The sequence below is a fragment of the Ailuropoda melanoleuca genome, chromosome 8 (genome assembly GCF_002007445.2).
Source record: "Ailuropoda melanoleuca isolate Jingjing chromosome 8, ASM200744v2, whole genome shotgun sequence".
Taxonomy (NCBI): Eukaryota; Metazoa; Chordata; class Mammalia; order Carnivora; family Ursidae; genus Ailuropoda; species Ailuropoda melanoleuca.
Window position 1 is genome coordinate 61839145 of NC_048225.1, and position 15325 is coordinate 61854469.

Sequence of the window (15325 nt, forward strand, 5' to 3'; positions counted from 1 at the left end):
GTTGGCATTTAAAACTAAAACAAAAGTAGAATTACAAAATCTGAAGAATCTGTGATCAAAGATGTCAGATAGCCCAGTCTTTCAGTAAAGAACTTTTCTTAAACTCCCTGAAAAGTGTCGTGGGATTTGTTCATTGCACTCCACTTACAGTACTTGAGGGTACATTCCTTACATAAGGCAACCCATTCTTCATCGTTGGGCAGCGCTGATAGTTGAAAGCTCTTCTATTGAGGAGAAATTTGTTTCTATATCCACTACATCCACTGATTCTATTTCAGCTTTTCAGAGCTACAAAAAAATGAACCTTCCTACAACAGTCACTTCAATATTTACCTTTAGCTATCAAACAGTATCATGTTATTACATGAGAAAATTTCCTTAAGGGCCTCACAGGATATAGTTTCTAAAGTCCTGACAATCCTGGATGTCCTTCTCTGAAGCACATTTTTTTTTTTTGACAGTCCCTCTTAAATAAGTTCAGTGTAGAGAAGTAAACACATTATTCAGAACTGGCTTAAATATAGAGCATGCCTTTTCTTCTTTGGTATTTCTATTCATATGGCATTAAGAAAAGGATAATTTGGTGGAGTTCATACTAAAGGGTTCATATTCCACTAAAACCCTCTTTTACAAACGCTTTTTGTTTTTTAGCTACCAGCCATTTAGGGTTAGCACAGGCCTCATTTCAAAATATGAATATATTACAGCGATCGTAACTAAAGTATAAATAGAATACTAATTAATGGATTACTTTATCTTCCTTTCTCATACGCAGGATGGAGAATACAGAAGGATAAAATTAATATGCCAAAAGAGAGGCATTTAAAACTATTAATAAATTCATTTTGTATATCTTCCATACTTACTATAAGAAAAAACTAATATATTTATATCTTTCAATGATGCTTTATCTTCCAGCCAATCTTTCCTATTGGGAATACAACAGATCTGAAAATAGCAATTAGTTGAAATGTTATAGGACTCAAAGACATATGATAAGGTTTTGGCCTCAATAACTGGCAATTTAAAGAGGAATACTTACAAGTTCATGGATATCAGTTTTAAAGATAGAATGTACTCCAATAATGAAAGGCGTTGGGGAACTTAGAACTTCCAGCAGCTGAGCCGGGAGAATGGGGATATAAGGATAACTGGAAATAATAAAAGCATATGTGAGATATATTTGTTTTTCCATAACATGAACATATTTTCTTTATGTGGTATGCATTTCAGAATACCTACATCTATTATCAATAATATTCTTGTGGCTGTTAATAATAAATTTTAAAAAAAATCTTCATGTGAAGGAGATAATCAGATATAACAAGATATCAAGTAAATTAACCCAGGACAGCTTCCTTATCCCTTCTCTCTCTGAGGCAAGCAGTCTCTTTAGGTTTGTCAATCTTACTTGAAAGCATTTTTCCTTACATAAAAATCTGACATTAGGAGGTAATAATGACTCCCTGGTGGGCTCTCTCCCTCAATACTGATGATGGTTTGTCTAAACAAAACATCAAATTCCATTTTCTATACTTGATGTTTGAATTCACTCAGAATGGCAAAGCACAAAAATTAAGTCCTAGAATGCTCTCTTATGTAGGGGTTAAGAAAGGCACATAGGTAAAAAAAAGAAAAAAAAATTTAAATAAAATCTGGAAACAGTCTAAATTTTTTTCTAGCTTGTATGAACTTAAGTTTCCAAAATGTTATGATTATCAAATTGATAAAACAGTATATTAGAAAATATTTTATTCATAACACTATCAGGGCATCACTGTTTAGAAGTTTGGGTTTTTACTTTTTACTATGGAAAATTTTAACACCAACCCCCGTCCCCCGAAAAGAGAGAGTAAAAAGGAAAATGAAGCCTCCTGTATCCCATGCAGATTTGACAATTACCAATGCAAGGTCTCATATATGTTTCTACTTATTTTTGTTCTCTTTCCTACTATATTATTTGAAGCAAATCCCAGACATCATATCATTTATACATAAATACATTAGTAGGTATCTAAAAAAAAGGTAAGGGATCTTTTTTAATATAACCATAATACCATTATAACCCCTAAAAATTTATAACTCTTCAGTATCAAATAATCAGATAAAACTAACTTAAGACTTTTGTCACTAACTATATTCAAAGAGAATTAAATGTTGCTGACAATACGATTCCAATTATTCTTTCACTAAATTAATCAACGCTCAGTAATGAACAACTTGGAAAATTTCCAAATTCTAAGTCAGCTTTCCATCAGAATCGTGTGCAGCCTAACTGTAAAATATGCCCTTGTGGTTCAAAAGTATTGTGCTACGACATTTCAACCAATCATTAATAAGCATTGCAGAATTTGGGAACAAATTAAAGTACCAAGTTAAAAACCTCACCTATATTTAAGAGGAAACATTAAAGATTCCAGGGCTCTGCAAGCATCACTAAGTCTCTGGAAACTTGCAGAATGGAAGAGAACCTTATTTTCTGTGAGAACTGCACAAAAGAGGCTGAGGACATTTTGAATTCCTGAAAACACAAGAGCAAATACTTACCAAATGCATTTCATTTTATGTGTGTTGCCAACAAACAAAGAATGACATGGAACGAAAAAGTCAGTATTTTTGAAATCTCTAAAGAAAACTATTTGGTTAAACTATAAATTCCAAATAACCTAGGAGTATTTGTTTTCCCAAACTTTCATTTTGTTTGTCTTTATTCTTCAAATCAATGTAACACTCACTGAACATATTAGTTGTTTGGAAATACATTATTACCTTCTTTTCAACTTCATCTCCATGGACTGTACTTAAATTCCTGTTTTAGATGTTGGCAATGTTCAAATAATTTTTTCCCCTTAAAGTCCATTTGTCTGATGTTAATATAACCAGGACAGCTTTGTTGTTGAAATTTTCCTGGTTTGTCTTTTTCCATCTTTTCTTCTCTTTTTCCTTTTCCTTTTTCATTTATTAAGATATGTTAGTCACCACACAGTACATCATCAGTTTTTGATGTACTGTTCCATGATTCATTATTTGCGTATAAATCCAGTGCTCCATGCAAACGTGCCCTCCTTAATACCCATCACCGGGCTAGCACATCCCTCCACCCACCTCCCTTCTGAAACCCTCAGTTTGTTTCCTGGAGTCCACAGTCTCTCATAGTTCGTCTCCCTCTCTGATTTTCCCTCCTTCATTTTCCCCTTTCTTCTCCTAAAGTCCTCTATTGTTCCTTATGTTCCACATGTAAGTGAAACCATGTAATTTTATTTATCTGCTTGACTTATTTCACTTAGCATAATAACCTCCAGTTCCATCCATGTTGATGCAAATGGTGGGTATTCATCCTTTCTGATGGCTGAGTAATATTCCATTGTGTATATGGACCACATCTTCTTTATCCATTTGTCTGTTGAAGGGCATCTCGGCTCCTTCCACAATTTGGCTATTGTGGACGTTGCTGCTATAACTTGGGGTGCACATGCCCCTTCTTTTCACTACATCTGTATATTTGGGGTAAATACCTAGTAGTGCAATGGCTGGGTCATAAGGTAGCTCTATTTTCTACTTTTTGAGGAACCTCCATACTGTTTTCCATAGTGGCTGTACCAGCTTGCATTCCCACCAGCAGTGTAAGAAGGTTCCCCTTTCTCCACATTCTCACCAACATTTGTTGTTTCCTGTTTTGTTAATTCATGGAATCCAAAAAATACAGCTAAGGCCTAAGTGAAAGAGCTTACTGCCTAATTTTTCTTCTAGGAGTTCTATGTTTTCCAGTTTTACATTTAAGTCTTTAATCCACCTGAGTTTATTCTTCTATGTGGTATAAGAAAGTGGTCCAGTTTCATTTCTTTGCATGAAGTCATCCACTTTTCCCAACATCATTTATTGAAAAGACTGTCTTTTCCCCATTGTATATTCTTGCCTCCTTTTTTATAGATTAATTGACCAAATAAGGATGGGTTTATTTCTGGACTCTAGTCTATTCCATTGATCTATATGTTTCTGTGCCAGTACCATACTGTTTTGATTACTTTGTAGTATAGTTTGAAATCAGAAAGCATGATACCTTCATCTTTGTTCTTTCTCACAATTGCTTTGGCCACAATATTGTTCTTTAGAAATTTTCCCCTATAGTCAGGATTTGTTCTAGGATCAGATACTCCATTTAGTTGTTGCGTTTCTTTAGTCTCATTCAATATGAAATATTATTACAACCTTAAATTTTTTTTATACTGAGGTAAAATTCACCTACCATAAATTAACCATGTTAAAGAGAACAACTTATTGATTTGCTTATGTTGTACCATCACTGTATCTCCGGAATAAATCTCACTTGACTATGGTATATGAACCTTTTAACATGCTGATGATTTTTTTTTTAGATTTTAGTTATTTAATTATTTGAGAGAGAGAGAGAGAGCACACAAGCACACACATGCAAGAGCAGGGCAAGAGGCAGAGAAGAAGAGAAGGAGGAGCGGAGAGGGAGAGGGGGTGGGAGAGGAACAAGCAGACTTGTGCAGAGCCTGAGACTGGGCTTCATCCCATGACCCTGAGGTCATGACCTGAGCTGAAGACCCCACTAAAAAGGAGAATTACAGGCCAATATGTCTGATGAACATGGCTGTAAAAATTTTCAACAAGATGCTAGTAAATCAAATCCAACAGTACATTAAAACAATTCTTCACTACAGGCAAGTGGGATTTATTCCTAGGCTGTGATGGTGGTTCAATATTTACAAATCAATCAATGTGATACACCACATTAATAAAACAAATGATAAGAACCATATGATTCTCTCAATAAATACAGAAAAGCATTTGACAAAATACAGAATCCATTTTTGATGAAAACCCTCAACAAAGTAGGGATAAGAGGGAACATACCTCAACATCATAAAGGCCATATACCAAAGATCCACAGCTAATATCATCCTCAATGGTGAAAACCTGAGAGCTTTTCCTCTACAGTCAGGAACAAGACAGGGATGTCCACTCTCACCATGTTATTTAACATGGTACTGCAAGTCCTAGCCACATTATTCAGACAACAAAAAGAAGTAAAAGGCATGCAAATTGGCAGGGATGAAGTCAAACTTCCGCTATTTGCAGATGACATGATACTCTAAGTAAAAAACGTGAAAGACTCCACCAAAAAAAAAAAAAAATTGCTAGAACTGATACACAAATTCAGCAAAGTCACAGAACACAAAATCAACATACAGAAATCTGTTGCATTTCTATACACCAAAAATGAAGCAGCAGAAAGAGAAATTAAGGAATCAATCCCATTTACAACTGCACCAAAACCAACAAAATACCTAGGAACACACCTAACCAAAGAGGTAAAAGATCTGTACTCTGAAAACCATAGAACACTGATGAAATAAATTGAAGAGGACGCAAAGAAATGGAAAGACATTCCATGCTCATGGATTGGAGGAACAAATATTGTTAAAATGCCTATGCTACCAAAAGCAATCTACACACTTAATGCAATCCCTATCAAAATACCAACATTTTTCACGGAGCTAGAATAAACAATCCTAAAATGTGTATGGAGCCACAAATGACCCTAATTAGCCAAATCAAGCTTGAAGAAGAAAAGCAAAGCTGAAGGCATCACAATTTTGGACGTCAAGGTATATTAAAAAGCTGTAGTCATAAACACAGAATGGTTCTGGCATGAAAACAGAAACACAGATCAACAGAACAGAACAGAAAACCCAGAAATGGACCCACAACTATACGGACAACTAATCTTTGACAGAATATTCTTCAAAAGAATATCCAATGGAAAAAAGATAGTCTCTTCAACAAATGGTGTTGGGAAGACTGGATAGCCTCATGTAGAAGATCAAAACTGGACCACTTTCTTACAACATACACAAAAATAAATTCAAAATGGATGAAAGTTCTAACTGTGAGACAGGAAACCATCAAAATCCTAGACAGAACATAGGCAGTAACCTATTTGACATTGGTCATAGCAACTTCTTACTAGATACGTCTCTGGAGGCAAGGGAAACAAAAGCAAAAATGAACTACGGGGACTTCATCAAGATAAAAAGTTTCTGCGCAGATGAGGAAACAATCAACAAAACTAAAAGGCAATCTACAGAATAGGAGAAGATATTTGCAAATGACATCTCTGATAAAGGGTTAGTATCCAAAATGTACAAAGAACTTATCAAACTGAACATCCAGAAAATGGATAACCCAGTTACGAAATGGGCAGAAGACATGAATAGACATTTTTCAAAAAAAAGACATCCAGATAGCTAGCAGACACATGAAAAGATGCTCAACATCACTCATCATCAGGGAAACAGAAATTAAACCTACAATGAGATATCACCTCACACCAGTCAGAATTGCTAAAATTAACACAGGAAATAACAGATGTTAGTGAGGATACAGAGAAAGGGGAAACATCTTGCACTGTTGGTGGGAATGCAAACTGGTGCAGTCACTCTGGAAAAGAGTATGGAGGTTCCTCAAAAAGTTAAAAATAGAACTACCCTACGATCCAGCAATTGCACTACTAGGTATTTACACAAAGGATACAAAAATACTGATTTAAAGGGATACACACACCCTGATGTTTATAGCAGCATTATCAACAATAGCCAAAATATGGAAAGAGCCCAAATGTCCATCGACTGATGAATGGATCAATACGAGGTGGTCACACACACACACACACACACACACACACACACACACGGAATATTACTCAGCCATCAAAAAGAATGAAATCTTTCCATCCATAATGACATAGATGAAGCTAGAGAGTATTATGCTAGGCAAAATAAGTCAGTCAGAGAAAGACAACTACTATATTATTTCGCTCATGTGTGGAATTTAAGAACAAAACAAATGAACAAAGGGGGGGAAAAAGAGAGAGGGAGGCAAACCAAAAAAACACTGTTAACTACAGAGAACAAACTGATGGTTCCCAGGGAGGAGATGGGTGAAATAGGTGATGGGGATTAAGGAGCACACCAAACGTTCTATGGAAGTGTTGAGTCACTATATTTTACACCTGAAGACGAGGGGCAGAGGGAGAGAGAGAGAGTTTTAAGCAGGCTCTATGCTCAGCACAGAGCCTGATGCAGGGCTTGATCTCACAACCCTGACATCATGACCTGATCTGAAATCAAGAATCAGCCGCTTAACCGACTGAGCCACCCAGGTGCATCTCCACACTGTTACTTTCTATTCCTACAGGTTCTCCCACTGACTCTAATACATATTTGTGTGTCTCTTCTTCCAGTAAGAACCCTGGATACTAGTAATATACACATATTTTTTCATCTGCTAAATATTATACTACATGTAAAATAGTTACGAAATTTCTTCAGCCATTCTAACTCAAAACACCACACCGACTAAAAATGAGCTCACAATTTGTTTGAAATTCTTTCCTCAAACCTGACCAAAACTAAGGTTAGTCAGATACTGTGTACATAAGTTATTTTGAGTAGTTTTTCCTCTTCAGTGTGGTTAGATTTTTCATCTGAAAGACAGTGGAGTTTGCTTCTGTATGCTTTCAGTTTTAATATTTTTTTTTTTGCTTCTTCCCATCATGACTCATTTAGTATATTTTCTGAGTATGTAAGACCTACACATATTTCCAGAAGTCAAATCTATATAAAAAGGTCTACTCAGAGAAGTGTTACTTCTTCCCTGAATTAATAGTATTGTGCCCTGGTTCAACCAGGTTCAATTAATTTCCTGGCTGTTATAATGTACTATAATTATATAAAGTATTATTATTGGGGGGATGTGAATAATGTATACTTAGAGATTTTCTACACAAATTTAGCTACTTCTTCTGAGTCAAAGTATTTTTAAAAAATTATGTAAAAAAACTCTGTGGTTGCATTAGTTTCCAAGGTTGCTATAACAAATTACCACAAACTTGATGGCTTAAAACATCACAAATATATTATCTCTCATATTCTATTTTTTAAAATGTATCATAAGTCATTGTCATTAAGTAGTTGTCACATTGACATGGAGGAAGTCCCTATTACATGCTGTTCTTTTCTAGTACAAGATATTCCTTCCTAGCTTTGTCTAGTTTATGGCACCTTAACTATTCAGAGTTTATCTGGTGAAAGGAAACACTTCCATTTTATCCAGGAGACACTTCTGAAATCTTACTTAAGCTCCATTGTAAGTTTTACTGCAAAGATGTTTCATATTTTAGCCAAGTATTTTTACAATCAAGAATCATGGTCCTGAACCCCTAAAACAAATAATATATTACATGTTAATTTAAAAAAAAGAATTCAGAATTATTTTACACATTAAAATGGTTGTTATAATATGGCAAATGTCTCCTACTTAGCAGATGTTTATTGAATAGCAAATAGAATTTCATGACATTTTATGAAGTTCTCATTGTCAAAACCTTAAATAAAAGTGAAAAGGTTTTGATATCTTTTCTTTGCTACTATTGCCATCTACCTATCTCTGTCTACATTTCATGATCAAAGGAATGCTTTGCAAAAATATTAGTGTCTGTGTTGTAATTATAATAGGGTGTGAGGATGGGGTAGGGGGAGGCTGTTTCTTAAAATAATCACTTTAGGTTAAGCCAGTACTTAAGAGGGAGGATATCAAGTACTCAGTCATCCCTATTATGATATTGGGCAATATAGCTTTTCTGGAAGCTTAGATCTGAATTTCTTATGAATAAAAATAGTAATAGATACTTTATGGGAAGAATTTCAACCAGCTCCTGATCACTTTTTAATAAAAACTCTTCAAAACATGTTAACCATTAAAAAATGTACAATACTTATTAGCTCGGTTTTTCTTGGTTTATAGAAACATCTACGTAAATGTGAAAATAAGTAATTTAGAATTATGATTAAAGTGAGTATTTGCTTAAGCAACCACAAACATATTATCTTAAAGCTCAGCAGGACCGAAGTCCTATTTTGGGGTTTTCCAGCTTGTAGCAACTGCCCACATTCCTCGGCTCATGGCCCCCTTCCATCTTCAAAGCTGACAAAAACCAGTCTAGTGTTTCTCATGTATGTGATGTTAGAATGCAGCATTCTGACACTGACTCTTCTGTCTCCCTCTCTCATCTTGTAAAGGCCCCTGTGATTTACACTGGGCCTGCCAAAGGAACTGACCCTTGAGTTAGATTTTGAAAAATAAGCAGAAGTTAGTGAGGGAGACAAGAGCAGAAAGGCTTTCAAAGCTGACAGAAAACCATGTGCAAAGAAACAGAGGACTGAGGAGGAAAAGGCACTGAGGAACCTGTAAGTAGTTCTATCAAGGGAATGTTCAAGAAGAATTTGAATACCATGAAAAGGAATCCAGGCTTTCTTTCCTAAAGACTCTGGGGAAGAACTTTTTCCTCTCTGCTCCTATCTGAACCCTGTGCAATCCCCCACAAAAAACGAATCCATTCTGATAATCCATCAGAAGATAAAATTCAGGGGCGCCTGGGTGGCACAGCGGCTAAGCGTCTGCCTTCGGCTCAGGGCGTGATCCCGGCGTTCTGGGATTGAGCCCCACATCAGGCTCTTCCGCTATGAGCCTGCTTCTTCTTCTCCCACTCCCCCTGCTTGTGTTCCCTCTCTTGCTGGCTGTCTCTATCTCTGTTGAATAAATAAATAAATCTTTTAAAAAAAAGATAAAATTCATAGTTAGCATCATTTAGTATTAGATAAATAGTAAAGAAGGCAGGCATGTAGTTTTAAGGGACTCTATCCACTTACATCAGTCAGAACAATCAGTTTATGATACCAAGGGGGAAATATTATACTATACTTACTAAGACAGGATTTAAGTTAGGATTTATATTAGAAATGAGTTAGGAACAGGGGCACCTGGGTGGCTCAGGCGTTAAGCGTCTGCCTTTGGCCCCGGGCGTGATCCCAGGGTCCTGGGATTGAGCCCTGCATCGGGCTCCCTGTCCCGCTGGGAGCCTGCTTCTTCCTCTCCCACTCCCCCTGCTTGTGTCCCCTCTCTTGCTGGCTGTCTCTCTCTGTGTCAAATGAATAAATAAAGTCTTTAAAAAGAAAGAAAAGAAAAAAGAAAAGAAAAAATAAAGAAAGGAAGGAAGGAAGGAAGGAAGGAAGGAAGGAAGGAAGGAAGGAAGGAAGGAGTTGGGGACAATATTCTAGTGCTTAAAGGAGAAGTTTTCCATTATTCAGAAAATAATATAGTATATACACACAAACAATTGACCCATGCCTAACTGAAGATTCCTTAAATTTTGTATTCGTAAATATCACATGCTTTCTTGAGTTTCAGATAATTAACAATATCAAGTATTTTAAGAAATTAATGTTTTTATTCCTAACTAGCAATGTTTCCTGCTGTGTTTACAGCTCTGCAGTTATTGAGAAATTCAATTTCTCTGAACTACAAGTCAAATCAGTTTTCTACATAATCTTGGTTTCTTAGTCTTTGGTAGTCAATGTCCATCTAAAGCTGTACAATAACAGTAGAGAAGACAAACAAGCATTCCAGTGATAATTATTACTGATTTCCCTACAATGGTTTGCACACATCCTGTTGATTATTCAAATAGTAAAACATTCTGAAAAATTACTTCCTGATCTTAACTTTTTTTTTAGGGGTTAAAGTTCTAGAAATCATAGCATCACACATTAACAAATGTATTTATTTCCTGTTTTGAAAAAAAACACGAAAAACTTTTATCCAGAATTGTCCCCTTCTCTGAATAATAATGATATGTTGCACGGATACAACACTGTCTCAGTGTTCAAATGGGCAAGCTGAGGAGATGAAGGCCATGGTTTCAGGACAGGATATATGTTAGGAAAGCTTAAACAATTTATTATAGTTCTTTTACATAAATCCACAACAGAGAAAATGATATAATAATGGTCAAGACTTAACACAAGGTAAGGAAAAGGAGATTTCTCATTTATTTGATCAGTATTTGTCAAGTATCTACCATGTTTCTTTATTATAGAAATAAAGAAAAACAAGATCTCTCCCTTCACAAATTAACTAAAGCTTTATATAGGTGTATATAGTTTAGTTTTATAACTATCACTGAGAGGCAATGTTTAATATGTTACAAATTCAGTATATCATTCCAAATATATTAGAAATGGAAATCTTGTAAGTAAAAAATAGTTTGAAAAGGTAACTGAATTGGGCAACCATGTATATTTTAGTGGTTATGAACATAGGCTTATTCCCTTGAGTGTGACATGAATTAAACATACTTTATGGACCTATAAATAGGTAATGTAGTAATCTTTAAATATAAGAAGTCAATTAACAAGTATATATGACCACAAAAAAATTCAAATCTAAAATTGTGTTTATCCCAAGTAACAATCCATAAATGGCCCAACTCAACCAAAACTGTGTAAAAAGGCACAACACATTTCTTTTCTTGTTTAACCCTATAATTGATCTGAGTCTGGGGCAATTACTTCAGATTACTCCAATCCCAAATGGCCCAGATTCCTAGTCTGTGCCTGTTCTGATAGACCAGGTTTTTAAATCTCTTTAACATCTACATTTAAGCAGGAAGCAAAAGAGGTCTTGGGAATAGAATAGGAAACAAAGGGGAAGGATAATATATTAAGTAACTGAAAACTTAAAGCAAGGATCAAACAAAAAGGAACCTACCTTCGCAGAAATAACTTTTTAAATTAAAACTTCTTCCTTTATTCTCTTTTCTCCACTGTTAAGCCTTTACCAAGCTGCTGAGATATATAAGAAATTGCTAAACTCTAGGGATGGATATAAAGAAAGGGGAGGCAGGCTCATAAGAGCTCAGTTAGTGGAGATGGCAGGTTGGCAAGTAAATAATTCAACACAACAGAACTGAGACACGTACAAATTGCTACAGAGCACAGAAAGAGGGTAATTTATCCTGCCGTCATTTGTAAATTGCATACTTCAATAATGGAGAAGTCATATTTTGTAAGAATATTAATCCCTAAGTGCCGACAGCAAAATGAAATTTTGGACAAGAGAATTTTGTGAGAAAAAAGGACAACTCTTCTTCTTCTTCTTCTTTTTTTTTTTTTTGAAGATGTTATTTTTTCATTTGAGAAAGAGAGAGACAGAGGAGAGCACAGGCGGTGGGAGGGGCAAAAAGGAGAGGGAGAAGCCGACTCTCCACTGAGCAGGGAGCCTGAAGCCAGCTAGATCCCAGGACCCTGAGACCATGACCTAAGCCGAAGGCAGACACTAACCCCGGACTGAGACACCCAGGTGCCCCATGTAGGACAACTCTTAATGGCTATCTTGCCTCAAAACATTTGCATGCATTAAAAGGTAACTCAGTGCAAAGATAGAGATAACTATTTCATAATAGCATTTAAGCACCAGGAAAGGAAAAGGGAGAAGATAGTTTTGAACCAAGATTCTTCAGCACTGTCCTCAAACTATATCATGTAGCAACCACATGCTTTATTTATGTGTAATTCCAGCAAGGGTAGTATACTAGTCAATAAGCACTCGATTGGTCACAGTCAGTCTTTGGTATTTTAAAAATGGCTTCCTTTACAAAACTAGCATAAATACTTAATCTTTAATTTTTAAAAGAAAAGCAATGAATTTCCTGATCACAGTCTACTTCCTACAACCCTATACCTAAGCTTCACCAAACCTCTTACTATTTTATGAAGACCTTTTATACTCTATACCAGTGCTTATGTTCTTCCTTGCCTGTAATGCCCTTTGTCCTCTTTTCTAGCTAGTAAGGTGTCTCTTGGTATCTCTCTCAGCTCTTGGTATGTCTAGTATTGTATTAAATATATACTGTAATATAATTTTTAAATATGTATGTTTCTCTACTAGGTTAAAAGTATATCTACATAAGGGATGTGATTTTTTTCATCTTTATATCACTAGTGACTAGCACAGACCTGGCATATGGTATTGGCTTTGTAAACATTTGATCAAAAAAAAAAAATGCTCCTGCAGGTGGGCATTATAGGAACTGCATTCCTTGTGCTATTTATTACAAAAAAAATTAAATTGGAACAGTTTTCCCTAGAGATCATTAGGCCTCCAGAGTAGAGTACACATGGTAAGCAGTTCCTTCAGAAAAGTGTCCCAGAACAGATTAGTGAGAAGATTTAATTTGTTTCAAGTCCCCACAGAAAATAGTTGATATTCAAACTGTCAAAAAATGATTAATCATAGATATAGTTATAGTGAAACATTAAATTTCTCATTTCCTCTTTTTCCACTTAGAGCACAATACACCATTCATATTAATGGTCTAAACTCTTGTATGCTCAAATTCTCCAACTATTTAACTACATATATTGAGAAAGAAAATGACTACTTAATTTTTTCCCATTACAATTGAGAATAAGACTAAAACAAGTAAGAATATTATATGAACAAGCTGAAAAAAATGAGTGAAAACAGAAACATGATCCAAGGCACTAGATTTCAAGCACTTACCATAAAAAGACAAAAACCATTCTACAATTGATGCATTAAATCATATGATTCATAAATTAACCAATTAACATATTCCTCATAAAGGTGTTAGTATAAAAATATTTTCTACCCCCTAAAAATATATTCTACCCCTTCACTATTTCCTCTGGCATCTTTTCATCTTTCTATTTCAGGAACATAAATGATTTTTTATATTCTTATAAAAGTTAATGTCTTTTCAGGCATAATTATACAGTGCTTTCCCTTTTCCAGGGAAAGATAAAAAAGAATACCAAAATTTTTCCATTAAAATATTCAAAAATAAAAGTAACTTTCTGAATTGAAAGTTACAGCTACATTCAACATTTTGAGGATGTTTATGTAAAAAGTAAAAATAATATTTATAAGATAAACTGAAGAAAAAATTCTGGCTATTTTTATCATTTTTAAAAAAGCATCTATATTAAGTATTACAGATAATCAACACAGAAATATTAATCTGTTAATGAAAACTAGCTAAAGTTAATTTAAGTAAGCAAAAAGAAAGTATGCATATAAAAAAAGTTCATACCAAGACTGTATCATGAGGAAATAAAAATTTTGAGCAGAGCAGTAATGAATAAGGAGATTGAAACAGTAATCAAAACTTCCCAACTAGGAAAAGTTGAGGACTAGATGGTTTCACTGGTAAATTCTACCAAACATTTAAAGAAGAATTAATACTAATGCTTCTCATATTTCCAAAAAAACTGAAGAGGAGGGGACACTCCCAAACTAGTTTTACAAGGCCAGCATTACCCTAATAACAAAGCCAGATAAGGACACTATATGAAAAGAAAACTATAGGCTAATATCCCTGATGAGTAGATGCAAAAATTCTCAATAAAATACCTGCAAACTGAATTCAGCATCACATTAAAAGGATCATACACAATCATCAAGCAGGATTTATATCTGGGATGTAAGGACAGTTCAACATACACAAATCAATCAATGTGATATACCACATTAACAGAAAAAAGATTTAAAAATCACATGGTCATCTCAATAGAAGCAGAAAAAGCATTTAACAAAATTCAAAATCCTTTCATGATAAAAATTCTCAACGAATTGGGCATAGAAGGAATCTACCTCAACATAGTAAATGCTATATATGGCAAGTCCACAGCTAACATCTTACTCAATGGTAAAAGGGTGAAAGCTTTCCTGGTAAGATCAGGAATAAGAACAAGGGTGCCCACTCTTACCATTCAATTCAAGATAGTACTAGAAATCCTAGTTAGAGCAATTAGGCAAGAAGAAAAAATAAAAAGCATTCACATAAGGAAGAAGTAAAAATGTCTCTGTAGATGGTATGATCTTATATAGAGAAAATCCTAAAGGCTCTACCAAAGAGCTATTACAACTAATAAACTAATTCAGTAAGTTGCAGAATACAAAGTCAACATACAAAAATCAGTTGCATTTCTATATACTAACAAAAAACTATCTGAAAAGGAAATAAAACAATCCCATTTATAACAGCATCAAAAATAATTAAAAACTTAGGGACAAATGTCTAACAGACACACGAAAAAATGCTCAACATCACTCGGCATCAGGAAAATACAATCAAAACCACAATGTGGGGGCGCCTGGGTGGCGCAGTTGTTAAGCGTCTGCCTTCAGCTCAGGGTGTAATCCCTGCGTTATGGGATCGAGCCCCACATCAGGCTCCTCCGCTATGAGCCTGCTTCTTCCTCTCCCACTCCCCCTGCTTGTGTTCCCTCTCTCGCTGGCTGTCTCTATCTCTGTCGAATAAATAAATAAAATCTTTAATAAAAAAAAAAATCTTAAAAAAAAAAAACACAATGTGATACTACTACCTCACACCAGTCAGAATGGCCTAAATTAGTAACTCAGGAAACCACAGATGTTG

The 15325-nt window shown here is 35.0% G+C and overlaps 1 protein-coding gene across 6 annotated transcripts in view; it reads right to left on the reverse strand.

Moving 5' to 3' along the window:
* The window catches only part of SBF2 (SET binding factor 2), a 453500-nt gene that overhangs the window by 212179 nt on the left and 225996 nt on the right, over positions 1 to 15325 (reverse strand). For all 6 annotated transcript variants that reach the window (XM_034666548.1, XM_034666550.1, XM_034666549.1 and 3 more), the window contains 2 exons: positions 2389 to 2521; positions 1043 to 1151 (listed from right to left, as the gene is read on the reverse strand). In XM_034666548.1, the coding sequence (XP_034522439.1) occupies positions 1043 to 1151; positions 2389 to 2521 (242 nt within the window). The remainder of the gene's footprint in view (positions 1 to 1042; positions 1152 to 2388; positions 2522 to 15325) is intronic.